Raw genomic sequence first — 20560 nt, forward strand, 5'->3', positions numbered from 1 at the left:
TATTACTCATTGATTTACTTCTTTGGAAATGCCTATTTACTAAGTAATTTTTGTCACACATTTTGATAAATCTAAAAAATTTAAACCTGTAGTACTTTCAGAGAGACTGACCTGACTACCACTAAAAAGATCAACATCAATTGCACTATCAATACCAGATGAACAGCCGTCTTGATCACAAAGTGATGACGTCCCCCAGACATCAGTATTACTCTGCAATATGTGTAAATATCAGTGCCACATATCCTCACACGGTGCTGTGAGTGTTTGACCTGCATCTGTGACATGTAAATTCATTATGGTCATCCTGTTTTCAGCACTCTCCATACTGTTTCTATAATTCCTTTCAGATCATATATGGACGTTTGTTCAATGTAAAATACTATTTTAATAACAGGAGTGACAGTACATTTTTTGTAACTACACATGAGTATTCCAATGTCAACATACCTTAATAGATAGTATGTTTAAAAAATTCAAATAACAAAATAACAACAATATAATAAAACAAAAGAATCTGCAATTAAGATCTCTTTAAATATAATAGTAAGCTTCTTTATGATTTTTCTGAACGTTTGTATGAATATGAAAATAAACGTAATATATAAAAATAAATGTCTTTTCATGAGTGTAAAAAATTATAATCGTAAAAGATAGTGATTTTTACCACGAATAATACAATTTTACATGCAATAAAAATAGCTTTTGCATAAGCAAGAAAGTATGAAATAATTGGAAACTGAAAAATTACATACATTACATTTTGGCAAACCAACCAGCTGAAAATTATGTTTTTTAAATTTTTTATAGGACAGTGGGAATTTTTCAGCATAAATAATGTTAGTTTTCTTTGATTTATTATAGTTCTTTAAATACCTGTTGGCACAAAATATCAGCAGTTGAGTACTGAACCTTGACATCTCTGGTTTCCATTGATACCAAAAAAACTGTGACAAGAAAAGACTTTATTTCTAAACTTTAAGAACAACACTCAATACATGTTATCACATCACATTCACAAAGTGAAATTAAAAATGCATTGCTGTTATCACACCGAATCTTTACAAATCTTATTATAAGGTAGAAGTATCAAATCAAATCAAATCAATATCCTTTATTACATGTTCATCAAGAACAGAAATGGTGTCAGTTTTACAGTAAAATCATTGATTGAGTACATAAAGAAACTATACAAAATAAGAGTTGTTTGTTGGACAGTCTATTCTAGTTGAAGAAACTCGTTTATGGAGTAGAACGGATGTTCAACTAGCCAGCTGTGGAGTCCTCTCTTCAGCTTATTTCCATTCCTTGTCCGTAAGTCTCTAGGCAAGTGATTGAGGAATTTAATACCCATGTATGTTGGTTTTTTTCCCACATTGAGCTAGCCGGTGTGCTGGAAGACTGTAGAGTTGTGCATTACGTGTGTTGTACGTGTGTAGATCACAGCCTCTCATCGTGTTCTGTCCATCAGCATGCATCACAACTTCCTGTATGTAAAGACCGATAATTGTTAAAATTCCTAGTGACTTGAAGGCCTCTCTGCAAGTGTCCAGTCTCTGGAGTCCAGCTAGAATCCTGATGGCCCTCTTTTGTATAACTAAGATTCTTTGGATATTTGTTGTGGATGCTGCTCCCCAGACAGCAAGGCCATACCTTAGATGCGTTTCGAACAGTGCAAATTACGCTGTTTTTGTTGTTGTTACGCCACACCATGTGACATAACAGGTTTCACTGTGGTTCAATTTCAAATCTATATCTCATTTCATTCTCAGGATGTCCTGTGGACAGATATACAGAGAGACAACCATACAAAAAAGAAGTTGAAGTTGCGAAGATGACACATTATATAACTCATTATTGTAGGAATTAAGTGTCATACCAAATCTAAAGTCTGCATATACAATCTTTCTTTACATGTCTTGCCACATGATACATTCAGATTTTTGTTCATTAAATTGGGTCTCATATCATTGTTTAAATAATATAAGTCTACACACCAAATCACTACAAAATGATTATGTATTGAAATAGTTAGGCTTCATGTGTTAATATGTCACATGCTTTAATCTCTTATGGGTGTATTGTTTACAAAATTATTTAATCTGCTATTTTCTCGTTGCCATAATGGTTACCCATGAGATCAATGTAAAAATATTCGTTATCACTCAGCCAAATCCTGTGGAGTAACTGCACCATCATTGAACTCAGTGTTCCTCATAGAGAAATGGTTTCATGCACAATTTAAAGTCTATAGGTCATTTCATTTTTGAGATATTGTGCGGACAGACAGACAGATTTAAATTTTTCCAGCTCCATGAGAGAAAAGCTCAACTAATTATAGCAAGCATGAAAAAATTAGCGTGATAAGGTAGGAATAAAGAAACTATCATATATAATTAAATAAACATATATTTTTAAATAAGCATCCAGGAGCATACTTACTATTAATACTTAAGAAAATTAATCTTATCGTTCCACATAATAAACTAGGTTGTGTACTGTACATTTTTCAATAAATTAACAATTCAGCCATTTCTAGCAATTCTTTAAAACAGTAAAAATTGTCACTGAGAATAAAATACTTTGTTTGAAAATTAATTATTATAATACATGCAACTAGTAAATACTGTATATTTAAAATATTTGCATTTCATCTAATATTAATTATTTAGAAATGCAACAATAGATTCTTTAAATCAAATTTAAATTGTTAGTTATAAATGTAAACATATTTCACAAAAATTTAAACTTTAAAGTCAAAGTCAAAAATTTTTATTACATGAATATTAAGTACAGTAGTTTTGTCAAGTTTCACAATAAAATATAATGTAAGATATAAATATAGAGAGAGTTTATACATCTTCCTAAAGAGAGTTTATACATCTTCCTAGAACTCTTCTAAGTTGAAATTGTCTTCTTAAAATGACTTTAATGTTGTAATGAAATAACATTTGTAAAAAAATACTAGAAACTAATAACACATAAAATAAACAAATAAACAGAAAACAAAACATAAACGGTACTCACTTGCGCAAAGTACTATACTCTTCACAAAAGTACAAATTTAAACATTGTTAAGAGCAATAAAACAGTATGTGGAACATAATACAAACAATATTAAAATTTGTTATACAAGATTTAACATGAAAAATTACTTATCTAAAGCATGTTCTTACTCTATATATACAAATATCACAAGTCTTGAACACATGTCTTTTATGAAGTGAAAATGATAAAAACATCTAAATAACAAACTGAAAGAGAAATTTAATGGAGATATAACCTTATTACGTTCTTGTTAAACAGCACCTATGTAAAAGTGGTTTACATACCAAGGTCCAAGGTTCTTACTAACCACATAAGATGTTAAGGTAGCACCTTTTGTGGTAGATCAAATTCCTTAATGGAAGATCACAGATTGAAAATAACATTAAAAGTCAATAAACTTTCATTTTTACTATAAGACTTCAATGGATTTAAAAATAGTGCCATATCCATTATGTTTTCCGTTAGAAATTCCATTGTGGACCAAAGCCGGGACTATGTTTCCTTTCTTGTCCCAACTGACGAGCATGTTGTTGGAAATGCCTGAGTTCTTAGCGATTGTGGGGAACTCATATTCTGACGAATCATCTTCAGTCTCCGGCCTATCGCTCAGCAACCGGATGCGATTCGTAGGCAAACTCCTTTTTTTCTCGAATGAGATGAAAATGTTGCACACAATAAACTAAAACAAAGAATACAGGAAATAAGTTTACTGATGGCAAATGTATTAAATCTAGTCTATTAAGATTTAAAACAAAGATATGACATTATTCCTTAATGTGGTTCTTATTCCAAATCATAATTTTTAGACAGTTTCAGATACTAAACATTTCCAATGTTACACAAAATTGATGTATGAAATATAATTTACCAATTTAATAAAGTTAAGCACAACTTAAAGAGAAGACAAAGAAAAATAATTAGTTTATCAAACAAATTTGAAAATAATTGCAAAAATTATGTAAATTGTAGAAAAATCATATAAAAAATGGTATTGAAATAAAAATGCATACAATATTATGATGTGGCCTCCAAACTGAACACTGGATAAATACAATTATTTAAAATGAAAATTCTCAAAGAAAATTTTAATTAATTGGCTTCTACTTTCTTTTCTAATTTAATCACTTTGGAATGAGGCTAATACATAGATTTTTTAAGGTTTTCTACATTTTGAAAACCTGTTGAGATTCACTCGGTTTTGGTGTAGCAATCTGCTTAATACTGAATATAAAATACACATGAGAACTACTTACTAGAATAGAATGAATAGACATAACAAAAAGTGTTCCATTCCTGAAGCCGACAGAATCATAGAGTACTCCAGCAACGGAAGGCCCAATGAATGCACCAAGGGAGAATGAGGCTGACCAAAGTCCAGAAAGCATACCATAAGTTCCTATGTCATCATTGAACCCAGCTTTCCTGTAAATACCATACACAAAAAAATCAGAGGAAAGTTTAACCCTTTTTTGTGGTTCTTAATACTTTTCATATGTGAACTAAGTAAGTTTGCCAAAAAACTAACTGGTTTTCAATATACATCTGTCGAGTTTGAGATAAATTGACAGACTTTTACTCTACCTAAAGTTACAGTAATTCTCTCAACCCCACAGCTCTCAAACCCAATCAAAAAACCTTAATTCTAATTCTTTCTTCTATTCGTTTTGAACCTGGATGGAACAGTACGTGCTACTGACTGCATAATCAAATGATTGCATGATCAAATGACTGCAAAGCATGAGAAATAATATTCAAGTAGCATAGAGAGCCTTGTCAAACGCAGCCTTTAGTTAGTAGTTAAGAATCAAGCCCTCCTGCCTGTTTATGTAAAAAGTACCTTGTAATTTGACACCTTGTTAAATTAAACCCATTTCAGCTTTGTTTTTATTTTACAATGAGAAGAAACTTTGATGTAAAACATTATTACCATTGGATGTACATAACATTACAATAATTTTAACATATATTAATTAAAAGTAGTATGTCTAATATTGTGTATAGACTATGTTAAGTAGAAAATAAACCATAAAACAATAAAAACGGGGTAAAAATGGTATTGTTATGTGTAATACAAACAGGCCCGTTTTACACCCTGATAGCGCCCTAGGCACAACGAAGAGTTGCGCCCCTTTTTATACACCTGTCAGCTGACTACGCCCCCACCCACTAGGCCTGCCATAACTCCTATACCCCGTAACTTTAGTTTTAGTCTGAAATGCCAGTTTTGGTTCGGGAGAGATTTTAGACTTAATGTCCCTTAACTCTCCTTTCCAAATTATCCGGATACTTTTCGAGAGCCTTCCCATTATCCACCATCTATGGACCTGCCATGTCCCGGACTGGCAACCGGTAGCCGTAAGGTATCTACTGGCCTCCGGTGAGAATGTGAGCAACATACCTCACGGACCACCCACCCTCCCTTCTTTACATTTGAAGTATTTACATTATTTATAGTATTCGTTTAATCACATTTTCTACGGATTATTTTTGGTTTGTTGGCTTACCACTTTTTTCTGGTTTTCCGTGTTGCAAAGTCGTCAACAATGTTTTTGTAGTGTAATTTTAATGTAATGTCGTTTTGGGTGCACAGCAACAATAAGCCATTAAGCTTTTCATCAACCATCGACGATCTAATTTCTGACTTCACTCTTTTCAAAGCTGAAAAACTACGTTCAGCTGTGCAGTTCGTCACAGGTAAGGTTAGAAATACCCTGAGAGCGACCGCCAAATTGGGGAAAGTGTTCTCTAATCTGTTTCATTTTATGTAGGCGTACATTTCTTTGATCTTAGAAAGGTTCTCCAAAACCATGTATTGTTTAAAATGATTATATTCATGGGCAAAGTCTTGTCCATCAATATTGTTCTTGTATACTTCTCCTAACAGTTTAGCTTCACAAACTACATCTTTGGAATTTTCTCTTCTAGATTTTGTAAGATCTTAAATCTTGTGCCGAGATATTTATAGGTCTCCCTCCTTTTTTTTGTTGAGCTGCGAAGCTATGTTGTGAACAATGGCAATAAATACCCCAGTCCGAAATCTGTCTCGAGGAGATGTTTCTTCCATGCTTCTGTCCTTCTTTTCATCGGGCAATAACTTTCTTTTTCTTACTTTGTAGTATACAGCTTCTTCTTTTTCTGCAAGTTTCAATGCTTTGGGCTCGAAATCATCAAATAAATCTCTCTTTTCACTCAAAAACGAAGATAGTGTTTCAAGTTCCTTTGTAGCACCAAATATGTCTAAGTCTTGATTTTGAAGAGTCTTACTTGTTTTATCAACTCTCTCGAGAATTTCGTCCCATATCACAGTTAATAACGTGGTTTGGAAATGTCCAAGTATTTTTAGAAACCCAGCGGCTGAGCATTGTGTTTCTGGTGTCTGAGTATCGTCTTTATTTAGCTCTTCAAGAGCATCTTTTAATTCATGTCAACTTATTTTTAAAGCTCGAAGGACGTCTGGCCTAGGAGACCTTCTTGTGTCACTCAGGGGTTTTTCCATTAGCTTTCTTTGATTTTCCTTAGTTACTCATTTCAATATGACTTTTTAAGATGTTCCACCTGTAAGTGGATGCCGAGAAAAAAAGCATAAAGCCCTTGTACAAATGTAAAGAATTTTGTGTTATCTGGACACGCCTTCTCGGCAGCAAAATACCCAGCAAGGTTTAGTGAGTGAGCTGCACATGGTACATAGTCAGCAAAATCATTTTTGCTGTTAATCCTTGCCTGAAGACCTGAGTATATGCTCGACATGTTTGATGCATTGTCGTAACTTTTCCCACGACAGTTATCGACATCCAGCTCAAGTTTCTCAAGTAAACTGAGGGGTGCTTCTTCAAAACTTCCAGATTTGTGGCATGCACTTGGTAAGAGTTGTATCAGGCGTCTGTTGACGCAAGCATTGGACAATGAAACATACCGAAGTACTGTAGCCAATTGGTCTGTGTGCAACAGGTCAGGTGTGGGGTCTATGATTAAAGAGAGATAGCGAGCTTGCTTGATTTTATTTAAGATTTGTTTCAGTACTTCTTTGCTCATAATCTCAAAAAATTCACTGCAAATGTCAGACGAAAGGTATGATATGATATGTGTTGGGCGAGAAATGGATCAAATTCTCTTATCAGCTCAAGACAGCCTAGAAAAAGTCTGTTTGATGATGCATGCAGATACAACCACGGCAATTTGTTTTTCCATTTTTTGCGCCCCCCAAAAATGCCAATTGCCTAGCGCTCTAGGTACGTGCCTACCGTGCCTATTCGGTAAAACGGGCCTGAATACAAACATTTATTATACAAATTTTAATAGAGTAAAATAAATAGTTTCACAATGTTAAAAAATATATATATAGTTAATAGTATATATATATATAATTGAACATTTAAAAAAATGCTAAAAAATTAGTGTAACACATTTTGTGGCAAGAACCATGTTAAAATTACATTGTTGAACATCAGTAAATTTTCAATACTAAAAATGCTCTATTTTCTGATAGAATAATTCCCTTGAGATGCGGTTTGTGGCATTCAATTCAGTAAGCTATTACCTTTAAAATTATGTATCACAAGGTATAGGCTTCCATTAAGAATATTCACGATACCCTCGGCAGGACGTCCCCCGTTGGTGTGACATAACAAAACATTGTTCCAAAAAGTAGATGCCCAATCTCTATCACGATTGTAAGAGGTTTCAAATTTATATTTAAATTATTAAAGGATATATTTGGGTGTTTCCAGACATAATATACACCCTGTATATATATATATATATATATATATATATATATATATATATATATATATATATATATATATGTATACATATTAATTTTTTTTTCCCATTCAAAACAAATAGAATTATGATCTGATTGATGATGCTTACACTGCACAGGAAATTGAATCCATAAATGTGGGCACCATCATAGCAGCTAGACCCATTCCATGGATCAGCAAGCCAATGACACAAAGCGGCAGAGTCCTGAGCAACAACAATAATTATTTTAATCACCACATTAGGAAGCTCATGTTTAAAGTAAGTACACCTAAAAAAATTACAACTTAAATTTAAAACAAAAATTGTTAAAGTATTAATAACTCACAAAATATATTTTGAAACGAAACAGAAAGTTAGGTAGTTGTTGCTGACACATTGACATTGAAAGACTGTAATAATGCTAAAGTCTTTATCCAACTGTTAACTTTTTTTGGAAAACCTTTTGTTCTAACTAGAGTGATTCTAAACAATTGCTAATAACTAAATGTTCTGGTGAAACTATCTAATTTGCAAATTTGTACTTCCCTTGTTTAGAATAGAACCTTTACCGTTACATCCAATTGTTATCCCTACACTACTGAGAAAATATTTTTCACTAAGACTGGTGTAACTGAGGTTACATACATGCAAGTGCAAAGGGTGCCAGCAACCTTCAATAAGTATACTTAACTATAAGTTTTACACCTGAAGAAAAGAGCAGGTACCAGTTCTAGGAGCAATGTTTCTATTATTATATCAAATAATAATGTTAAATGTCCTAAAATCCTTTCAAATCACTTATTATTAACCCTTTGCGATCAAGAGGCCTCAACTTATTTCTCACTCAGCTCAGGTATAGTCCCAGGTAATTGTCCACTCAGCTCAGATATAGTCCCAGGTAGTTGTCCACTCAGCTCACGAGGCTAGACAAAGTAGGCTTTGTTCTGCGTAACCACTCACGCTTGCATAACCATGTACGTCACTTTTACTTGGATTCGAATATAAATATTTGACATTCAGCACTTTAAGCTACTGAAATTAAAATTAAATTCTAAAAATAGCATAAGCAAGGCTACTTCAGTAGCATTTAAAAATATTAAATATTTTCTCTTTTACCCTATATTTAAAGAGAAAGTACTCACGTAGGAAGCGGAACAAACGGAGCAGGTCCAACAATGATGAAGCTGAGAACTATGAGTAAACAGCCTACAGATATTACTCGTTTGGGATAGGCCCAGCGGTCACACATGCGACCAACTATCGGAGCCACACAAGCATACATTCCTCCACTCAGAACAAACATGAGGCCCATTGCTATCGGTGACAGTTTAAACTGGAATAAAAAGACCAAACATGAAGATAAGTTATACTACAACCAATCTCTTTCCAATACCCATACTTTTTTTAATATCAAATGGAAATCCACAACTCAAATTGAAATGATGTTTAATAAAGTTATGATAGTATTTGTCTTTGTGTTATTTATTTCATATTAACAAGTGTTCTAATTATTTTAAATTATTGTTACAAATACAACAATATAAGGGCAGTAATTTAACTTATTTCTTGATTTGTGCTTATCTTGAATAGCAAGAGTTAAAACATTTAATCTTAAACCTTTACTACTTCAAACAAATAACATTGTTAAGAATGTAAACAAACTGCACATCAGGGAGATCAGAATCAGAATCAGAATCAGAATCAGAATCAGAAAAATTTTATTTGTCATTCAACACAAGAAAACAGTGCAATAGACATCGTCACAGCCTAAGTTATGATTAAAACCTTTTCGTATAAACTACAATGACTAGACTTACTTTAAAAACACAACATGTAGCAATAAAACTTTAAAAGGCACATAACATATAGACTTAAAAAATAACATCAATGTCAGGCATATTAAAAAATTCTTGTACATGATAAAATGGGTTTTCTTTTAACCAGGCATATAACACTCTCTTTTAAATCTACTTATAGGCACAGATCGGGCACTAGAAGGTAATCTATTAAAAAAAATTTGATGCTTATAACTTTATGTGATGCTTGAGTTTTTGCTAACCTAACATATGGTAAATCTAACAGTGCATTAAATCTAGTATGGTAATGATGAAATTCATTTCTCGTGCAATAGTCCTGCAAAGTTATTCTTAACATTACATAAAACAAACAGAATATTAATACAGATTTATCACCAGTAAGAATACCTTCTTGAACAAAAAGAGTGTTTGCAATGTGCCCTATAAGGAGAGTTTGTTAAAAATTCTTAAAGCTTTCTTTTGTAGAATTAGATTCTCTGTACATCACTGCAGTTTCCCCAAAGAATAATACCATAAGAAAAATTATACTATTAAAAAAAGCATTTAGTATGCATTGATTACTATATTGTTTTGGGACAGCTTTCTAATTTGTGCTAAAGTAAATAAATTACTCTGGAGAGCTTGACAGAAAACATTATTTACATGGGCATTCCAAGCTAATTTAGAATCTAAGGTTATACCTAATAATTGAATAGATTGGTACCAGTAAGATTAAACGCCGGGGCGGCAAATCACGAATTTGACGTTACCAACGTATTCTGCTCACCCTCCTGAACAAAAAAAATTATATAGTACTAGGGGGTGCAAATGACAAATAACATGATTTTAGGGGGTATATTGATAAGTGGTAAAGTTTCTAAATGTTTTAATGTTCAGTTTGTGTGCTGTGTCTGGATAATCTGTTTACTTGAATATTATCTGCGGCCGGGACTGATAGCAGCCTGATAGCATAACCTGTTATCTGAGTTGTCCGGTGCTTAGGTCAGTTCTACACAAGATATTGTGTTCGGTAGGTCGGATTTGAGTGAGTGAGTTTACAATGATGAATCAAACCATCCACTAGTTCAACCAACCCTAGTGAATTGTGTGTGTCGGATGGGACCCATGAGTGTTTCGTAGGGCACGTAAAGAGCTTACGTTTTTAACCGAAACGAAATTATCTCTTTTTTAATAGAACAGGGCATTTTTAAAAATGAGTGTATTTGTTCGTCGTGCGGTCGAGTGGTGTTTTTAAACCGGGAGGAGACTGTTGTCGTTTCGTTGTGAAGGGAAGACCACTTTTTTGTTGCTGCTGTTTAGCTATATCCGCCAACACACTAATGGTAAGTGTTCTCTGTTAATATCCATCATTATATTTGAGTTTTTTCATGATTTATTTAGTTTTTAAACTTTACATAATTGCCTTTGCATTACATTTCAATTTTATTTTTGATCAGCCCCTCTAGAATTTTATATTTTACTGATAGGTACTATCTCGAGGGATGTTTTTCTTTTATTGACATCAGCGCGGGGCAGCACCAAAGGTGCTGCCGAAGCCCGCGCTGATGGCCGGAGGCACTCGTAATTAATTTTTTTCTCGAAATTAAGAAAAAAACATTATTAATTTTGATCAAAAATTCTGCTTCATTTCTGTAATTTCTCATTTACGTTTGCAAAGATGGCGGCGCAAGCTGATGACGTCATTCACGAGGTTCAATCATTGGCCACAAAAGGTCCCGTGACGCTAGACGTGGATGTCGATCAACAGGGAGATATTACTGGGAAAGTTATTTTTAATTTTTTATTTTCTAGAACTTCGTTATTTCTCATTTCCACCCCATCAAACCTTATAACTTTTTTTTTATATAGGACGATTCCAATAAGTTAAGAACGCAAAACTCGTATTTTTCCGCCCCGGCGGTTAATATGATAATTACCTAATTTGACACTATCATTATCTTAAAGCCTAAGTCAGTTTCACGATTACATAAACTAAAAATTATAGATTGAGTCTTAGACTGGTTTAGCATAAGACGTTAGACTGAAACCAAATGGAACTTTCAGTAATATAATTATCCATTATACCAGATAGCATCTCTAGCTTGTTTCTACAGAAAAAAAGTTGAGTCATCGGCATAAATACAACAGAAATTACAATTAACATTTACAGGCAAATCATTTATATGTACAAGAAAACAAAAAAGGGCCAAGACCGATCCCTGTGGTACTCGCAATTTATATCTACTGTTTCAGACTAGTTTGCTGCCAATACAAACTCTCTGAGTGCGAACTGCTTAAAAAAGACTGAAAAAGATTTAGCTCCACACCACTTATGCCGTTAATAAATGTAATTTTTTTGAGAAGAGTCTCGTGCGGAACACAGTCAAAACGCCTTAACTTCTTTGTGAGATCGCACAAGGTTGCTAAAGTGCTACAGTGAGTTTCAAAACCCTCCCATCAATTACAGATACCACAAGACCCTCCACTGCATCCACAGTTGACCTACCTTCTCGAAAACCAAATTGAGAATTTGAAAAAAGAGAGTGCAACTCAAAAAAAAAATCACTCACCTGGTGCTTTCATCACTGTTTCTTACATTTTTGAAAAAAATTGGCACAACAGAAAATCGGTCTGTAGCTACTGAGGAGATGACCTTTCACCCTTCATTTAAATATAGGGACCACCTTAGAAAACTTTTAAGAGCTTGAGGAAAAACACCTTTAACCAGACAATCGTTGACACAAGTTGTTAGGGGCTCCACAACACACTGGTAACAACTTTCTTTAACAGGCCACTACTGATATCATAGATATCTTTGCACTGCTCTTTTTTTATGGCTATTAATGAGAGATAAGACATTTTCACTTGACAAAGCTTCCATTTATAGATGACATCAGCAGAGGGTGGTTTGAGAGAAGATCCAAGGACGCATCAAATGAGGACTCAAACCTCATCTTGTATTGCAGCTACAGCATTGAATGAAATAGTTGTTGAACTCATCTGGGTGGATATATCATGCTGAGCAGATGGTGATGAAGTGCCCCTTGCTGCATTCACAACCTTCCAAGCGGCTTTGCATTTATTGGAAGAAGCATTCTTTATAGCTAGCATTGGCCTCCAGCTTTGCCTTTTTAATCTCCCTTTTATATATATTTTTTGCTTCGGTATATAGTCTCTTTGTTTCATCCCTGAATAGACCATACCTACAAGACCACAAGTAATTCACATGTAAATTGAGTACATCTTCTTTAAGTTTTTTTATGAAGCTGTGAAAACCATGTAACATGCCTTACGTTCTTGATGTTTGTGGAGCCCTCTTTTCTATATAAGGGCCTAAAAAGGAAAGCATTTATCATACCTTCCAGGAAATATGAAATAAAAGTATCAAACAGGCAATCATCAGAGGAGTCGGCAAACACAGTATTCCAGTCAACATCAGCAAGAAAACTGATTAAATTCAACAATGTTTCTTTCAGCAAAACAGCGTTTAAAACAGTACGTCAGTTTTTGTACCTTCTGAAATAGAGGGAGAATTTAGCCTAAAAGTAATCGTCCAAGGCACAGTGGTCAGATAATGGAGGTCTTAATACTTTGGTGCGAAATGTTACGCCCCTACTTATATTTGTTATTGCATTATCTAAGCATGCCAATCCTCGAGTTGGTTCGTTATTTAAATAATGACAGTCAGCTGATAGTAAAACATTCAAAAACTGTAAGGTAAAAGTATCAGTGTCATTGACATCAATATTATATCCCCACAGACAATATAGGAAGATTGTATTTTAGCAGTGAGTGAAAATAGAAGTTTGTCAAAGTATCTTAGGAAAATACTGTGATCTCCATCAGGTGTGCGGTAAACAGAAGATTAAAATTACATTTTTGGTGGATGTTTATAATAGACAGCAACTACTTCAAAGTGGCACTTCACAACAGAGATTAGAGACATCTAACACTTGAAATACTATTTCATTTTTCAGGTAGATTGCAACACCACCTCTGATTTGCTTTGTCTACAAAACATTGTAATACATTTATACCCTTCCAGGACAGCTAAATCTTGATTTTGGAGATTACACCAGTGTTCACAAAAACAGAGAGCAAGATTAAATTGTATTATAGGACAAAATAAGCTCCAATTCGGGCAGTTTGTCACAGTTAGGGACTGGGTCGGGGGTTAGCCGACAATAGCCTAACGTTTTTGGAATGTAGGCCTAGGCCTAGGCTCAGATAAGGATATCTGAGTCGTTCACCTCATGCCCCTATTGAACTAGGCCTAGTCTTGGTTTTGTGACATTGGATTTTTTCCTTAAAAAAACCACCACTTTTAGGCTTTTTCGATTTAATTTGAAACATTTTCACCAAGGCTCCTTGGGGGCCACACATCAGGCTTTAAAAGCATTTTTCCACTTCACACTCCGGCCAGTCCAATCTTGACAGGATTTGTAAGTGTCATAATTGGTTTTCCATTCGGTACAGACTATATCTTGACCAAAACAATCTCTCATGGAAAACTACTAAAATCTTCTTTTTTCCACTTCAGGCGAAAGTCTAGAGATGAATAGCCACTTCATCTTGTCAATGCTCTTTATTTTTTGGAAACATTTGTCCCAATTAATTGGAATATGCCTTGAAACTTTAGACTTCTTAATTCCACCAACCTTCTTGGCATATCATATTTCTATTGTACCTTGGTTCTTGAAACTCACGTTCACTACGTTTCCATATTTGAGGTTATGTGTTTTCCTCCATGACTTTGTTGTTGTTCCATAAGATCATCAGAGATTAACTGGGACTGACAAAACAGTTTTACCTAGTGTTTTCTAGTCCGCTATTTTCTTCGAATTGTTTGTTCAAAAGTTTTTATTTAAGTGTTTTTTAATTATTGTTTTTAACTTTTTACCGTGTTTAGATTGTATTTGTTTGCATTAATTCACAAGAATTCGTTCACCCAAGAAATTTGATGTTCAATTCAAATATTGTAAACAAAGGCTTAACCTAAAATGTTTTAAAACCTACTCCTACCGCTTGGTATGACAGACAGCCAGGCATAATGAATTGTTCCCGCTCGGACAAAGTTCGACGTTTAGACATGAATGAAATGCTAACTGTTCCTCTTCCCGATAACAACAACGACTTCGTGAATCCAAAAAGCGACATATTACTAAAACTGCAAAATGCTTCTCCAACCTCCTAAGATAAGTACTACCTCGATGTGAGTGAGATTCATTCAAAAAACCGATTCAAGATACTTGAACCAACCCATACCAATGTTGCAGATCATAGCTATAGTCTTTTTTTCCTTCCTCACAACAAGGACATGAAATGGGAACAAGGATCTCCTGATGATATAAAGAAAAATAAATCACGCTCTAAGATCTCCCACCAATATTTTTGCGTGAACGTAAATAACACCAAGAAAAATAAAAGATATTAAGTGTAATGTATATATCAAGTTTCACAACTGAAATCAAAGCTAAATCGATCAAGATAAACCTAACAGAAATAAATGGACTACAGGAAAACTAACTAACTTTTATGAAAACAAAATCAGTAAAGTTTTTCACGTTTTAAACCTTCCCAGGGACAAAAACCTTTGAAGTGATCATTCGTAATGTTCCCTACTCTCTAACTGACGAAGAAATCAATCAAGAGTTACGTGACATGGGTTACAACCGACATTAAAGTATCAAGATTGTTCAACAAAAACAAAAGTCCAATGCCAACTCTGTTTTGTAGAGCTGGAGAATTCGGAAAGTGGTCGTGATATTATCGAACTGCGTTTCGTGTGTGTCTTTAACCGCCATGTTCGTGTTACATTCGTGTAGCCTTATAGGTTAAAAGTCGTGATATTGGTTCGTGTTTTTTCTGCTTACTCTTGTTTTGTATTTCTTTCGTGTGTTGGCTTTGAGATGTCAGTGTTTCGTGGTCTAGTGTGTGCTTGTTTTTTCAAGCCGTGTTCGTGATCGGTCGTATTGTGGTGAGCTGGTTTACCCTCGCTTTGGTGGTGTGTACCCGTGATTTTTCTGTTTCATCTTCACCTTTGTTTTGCGGGATTTTTCCCATATCGTCTATTCAGGACTGTTCGTGTGGTCAGTATTTAAGAAACCTTGAACAATTGTTTCACGCCATAGTTAAGTGTGTAAAAGGAAGTCAAAAAACTGCGGCGCAGGAACATACTTCACACAAAAAATTACAGGAGGTGGTAAATACTACCAGGGATCCCAGCTCTATTCAGACCGGGTCAGAGTAAAGAAACCTCCAGTCGTGTGTTAACTGCGGTCGAGGAAGAATCCTTCAAATTACAGGAGGTGTAATACTACAGGGCATCAAGCAGAAGAATCTGACCGGTCGAAAATCTCACATAGGGTACGAATCTCGGTCCACAAAGTTACAACGACACGACCGAAAACTCAGAACGAACTAGGGAAACACTCACCAAAATCATCTCCACCTCGATCTCCGTTGAATATGAACTCCCCCAGCTATGCTGAGGTGGCTCATCCGTCGTACATTCCTTCAACTGCAAACTCCGTAGAGGATCCACAATCTCTGGAAGCAGGTAACATCTCAGGTCTTGTGGACGAAATAATAATAAGCAAATGTAGTAAAAATACTCATACCCCAGTTGAAAAAGGTTATCTAGCAGGTTATTGTTCTTTCTTTAAAAATGCCCGGTGACTAACAATCAGGCCCTCAACTCTCTTTAAAAAACTTAATTGTTCTCAATTGGAATTGCCAATGGCTTGAAAGGACAAAAAAAACATCTCTTTTACAGATTTCCTAGTAAGGACATAATATAGATGTTGCATGTGTCACTGAAACTCACTTCCTGCCCAATGATAAATTTAAATAAGTGGGCTATTCTATTTACAGACAGGAACGAGTGGCTCCTCATGCCTCTGGGCACGGTGTGGGGTGTCGCAATTTTGATCAAAATAGAACATAAAACACCACGAATTTCTTGCTCCCCAGTTATACAAAGTTTTAGAAGCTGTTTCCATAAAAATATTTTTACATAAATGGACTCAACTTTTTCATTTAGTATCAGCATACTTACCTCCTAACAAACGTTTTGTTGATGAAGATTTTAATAGGATTCTCTATAATAATAGTCCTACTATTTTAATGGGAGATCTAAACAGTAAAAAACACTTTATGGGGATGTCGCACTAATAACCCAAAGGGTAATAAATTGAATGGACTATCTTGATGCGATTACAACTATTAATATATCTGCTCCTGTAGAACCAACATTTTATCCGTGGGCAGCAGAGAAACCAGCAACCTGACATATTAGATATTGTGTTTGTTTAATAATTTCAATGAACCGATAGTACAGCAAAACCTTCTTGCGATGTTAACGTCTGACCCACTTACCAGTAATTGTACTTTTTCAATTAAACCCGATTTTACCAATCCTCCATTGAAACTAATAAATGGTAAAGTTGACTGGGCTGTATTTCATAACGAATTAGAAACAATATTATCTTGCCGATTTGTTTACAGGGTCTTTCGAAGATATTGACAACTGTGTATACAATTCACTGAGCTGATTAAAAATTCGGTTTTTAAAAAAGCAGTCGCAAAACAATCACAAACCATGTTTTGTCCTAATCGCCCTCCGCCAAAGAATTTCTTAATTTAATAAATAAGAAAAACATGTTTTAGGAGACGGTGGCAGAGACACAGGCATCCAGAAGATCGATGCAGCTTAACAGGCTCATCAGGAAAATAAAATCAGAATTAGATATTTTCAAAATTAATGGACTATCAGAAATATTTGAGTGAAATAAACCCAGGCGATAGAGGTTTCAATGTGGCTGGCAACCAAAAGAATTCTCTAGAACGCCTTCTACGATCCCTCCCCTTCAACAAGTCCAGGTGAGTACCAGAGTGACTCTGAAAAAATGTGAGGTTTTTGCGAATTATTTTGAAATGCTTTTTCCCTAACCCTACTGATTAATTTGCAAACTGAAGATGAAGTCAACAGGTTTTTAATAGCACAAATCTTATCTGCTGAGCTTCCCACTCAGATATATCTCAACATCTGAAATTAGAAATGTTATCCAATACCTACCGTTGAGGAAAGCTCCTGGGTGATGACCTTGTTGATACAAACTTAATATTAAAGGAACTCCGCCGCACAGCCCATCAGCTATTAAAAACTTTATTTAATGCATGCCTACACGTTGGTTACTTTCCTAAATCCTGGAAACATCGCTGACGTTATTGTTATCCCACAAGCCCGGTAAGCTGTTAGAAATCCCTCTAGTTACAGACCCATCAGCCTACTACCCACTCTGGCAAAAGTATTTGAAAAGCTAATACAGAAGAGACTATGCAGATCATTGAAGATGCTCAATGTATTCCTCCCCACAATTCGCTGTTTTAGGGCAAAACATTCTTTACTACGCAGACAACTTGCGAGTTGTTAACACAAACAATAGTGCAAGGGTTTTGAAAATAAAAGGACACTCTGCTGCTTTGTTTCTGGATGTTGCTCAGCCTTTGACAAAGTATGGCACAAAGGCCTTTCTGTATAAGCTATTTCAAACTGGACTTTCCAAATTACTTGCAAAACATCATCGTAATCATTTTTAGAAAACCGGACTTTTTCAGTAAATAATAAATTCTACTATTCCACTGTTCGACAGGATCCGGGCTGGTGTGCCACAAGGCTCAAATTTTAGGACCTATCCTGTGTAATATGTTCATGCATGACCTACCCATTCCAGCTCATTCTACGCTTGCTCTTTTCGCTGATGACACTGCCTTGATTTCCCAAACATCCAAGACATATGGGACATAAGCAGTTGACATGCTTCCAGACTGATACGGACCTACTGTTGGAGTTGGTTCGTTAATTGGAAAATCGCACTTAACCCTCTAAATGTGAAGAGCGAAATATTTTTCGCTAAGAAAATTCAATCCCTTAAGGAATATAGAAAATTCAAGATAAAACATCATACAATGGATTAAATAAATGAACAATGACAGAACTGTTAAATATTTAGGGAGTGTCTTATTAGACTCTAAAACTTACAATTTTAAACAGCACATAAAATTCAAAAATTAACTTCATCAAGCAAACACAAGATTGGCACAAATGTACCCAATTATCAATTAGAAGATCATCTCTTAAACTTAAATGCGCTCTTTTAATCTACCAAGGAATATTCAGACCCCTTTCTTACTTATGCTTGTCCAGTTTGTTTTGGGTCCTTGCCTCCATAAATCAAAAATGAACAAACTTCAAGTATTCCAAAACAAGTTATTTTGAGAAATAGCAAACAAATTCTCCATGGTTTGTTAGAAACCGACAGATTCATTATGAATTAGAAATTGCGACCATCTGTGGGACTACATCCGAAAACTAAGTGCTTCATTTTCTAGAAACTCTGGACCATTCAACAGGTGCTGTCCATTTTAACATTGGCCAAAGAACTCGTCAACAGAAAGACTGAAAAAGAAAAAAGCCCCCCCACGTCTTGTTCAAGACATTTTATTATAATTTGAAACTTACATTGTTTGTCAAGTACTAATTTTTATTGTTTATTTTCTGTTAAAACTGTATTATGTTATAGGGGTGTTCTCCATTGGAGCAAACCCACTAATGTTAATATTTCTATGTTTCTGTTCTCTATGATTCAAACTTCTGTGTATAATTATTTACGTTGTAGTTATTGAACCAGAAATAAAAGCTTTTGAAAAAAAAAAAAAATAAAAAGATTAACTGCTTCGTCTGCTTCTGACCCAGAACCAACCGTTCCACCCGTGACGAGCCACCGGTATTATGAGGGAAACATCTGTTTGTTGAGCAACTTTTTTTACTTGTCTTGCTGGTTGAAGACGTTTACCGCCATTGTTGCACTGCCGATGTCAACTGAGCATCTGTGTCCAACTCATTGACTGATCAAGCACACTGAATTTATTACTTAGTTTTATAAAGATTCTTTATTATGATTTTTAGCAGCATTTATACTTATATAAGGGAAATTATGTTTAAAAGTTATAGAACATTAAGTAGGTATCAAAATCATGAAGATATTAGGTACAATTTTGGATATCAAAGGCCTCGAGCTAATATATATATATATATATATATATATATATATATATATATATATATATATATATATATATATATATATATATATATATATATATATAAACCCCCATATTCCCAATACAACCACAATGCTCACAAAGCAAAGTTGTTGAAAATAAAAAGATCCCTAACAATGCTTTGAGGCCGACATGAGAGATGATAGAGAACTACTGGTAACATTTGATTTAGTACACTGCAGTTAGAATTACTCCAAACTTTGAGGGAATTTTTTATTTAATAAATTGAATTATATATCAACTTTGTATCAGTTACATGCTTTATTTACTTGTAACATCACATTATCTTACAGAAAAAATCAATAATGTCATACAGATGTAATATTAGCTATAATATCAAGGGAAATTAATTTTCAGTCTATAATGGTCATGACATGAGTTCAGAAAGAGATCTTACCACTCTGAGATGAGGTTCCAATGTTGCTGAATAGTAACCCATGCTTATTGTCGTGGCAACCACTGCTGCTGAGTTCAGTAACACTCCTGGCACCTTGAGAAAATCCAGTACTCCAGCTGAAAATCCAAACCCTTGTGAGATGAGTTTATTATTAACAAGCAAATGTCTTTAATTTTGAAAATGCTGTGTTTGCTAAATTGACACACTGTGTGAAAAAGTGTATGACATAGCACTAATCTTTGTGGAGAGTACTCACAAACATTTCTATAGTTCAGTGATATAATACAATCAGTAACACAAGTTTCGAGATCTGCAATTTCAATCTGAATACCTAAAGAAGAGATCAAATTGCAGATCTCGAAACATAATGTTACTGATTATATTGCATCACTGAACGATGGAAAATGTCCGGAAAAATCGTGTTTCCTTTATAACTCTCAATAATACAGTT

At 34.5% G+C, this 20560-nt stretch overlaps 1 protein-coding gene across 1 annotated transcript in view; it reads right to left on the bottom strand.

Annotated features, from left to right (window-relative positions):
* Positions 1–2670: 2670 nt before the first annotated feature.
* Positions 2671–20560, bottom strand: part of LOC124359894 (MFS-type transporter SLC18B1-like) — a 54028-nt gene continuing 36138 nt past the window's right edge. Inside the window, exons 8-12 of the mRNA XM_046813016.1 lie at positions 20110–20225; positions 8934–9124; positions 7921–8016; positions 4302–4470; positions 2671–3727 (exon numbers count right to left, since the gene is read on the bottom strand). Of these exons, the coding sequence (XP_046668972.1) occupies positions 3458–3727; positions 4302–4470; positions 7921–8016; positions 8934–9124; positions 20110–20225 (842 nt within the window). The 3' untranslated portion in view covers positions 2671–3457. The remainder of the gene's footprint in view (positions 3728–4301; positions 4471–7920; positions 8017–8933; positions 9125–20109; positions 20226–20560) is intronic.

The sequence above is a fragment of the Homalodisca vitripennis genome, chromosome 4 (genome assembly GCF_021130785.1).
Source record: "Homalodisca vitripennis isolate AUS2020 chromosome 4, UT_GWSS_2.1, whole genome shotgun sequence".
Lineage (NCBI taxonomy): Eukaryota > Metazoa > Arthropoda > Insecta > Hemiptera > Cicadellidae > Homalodisca > Homalodisca vitripennis.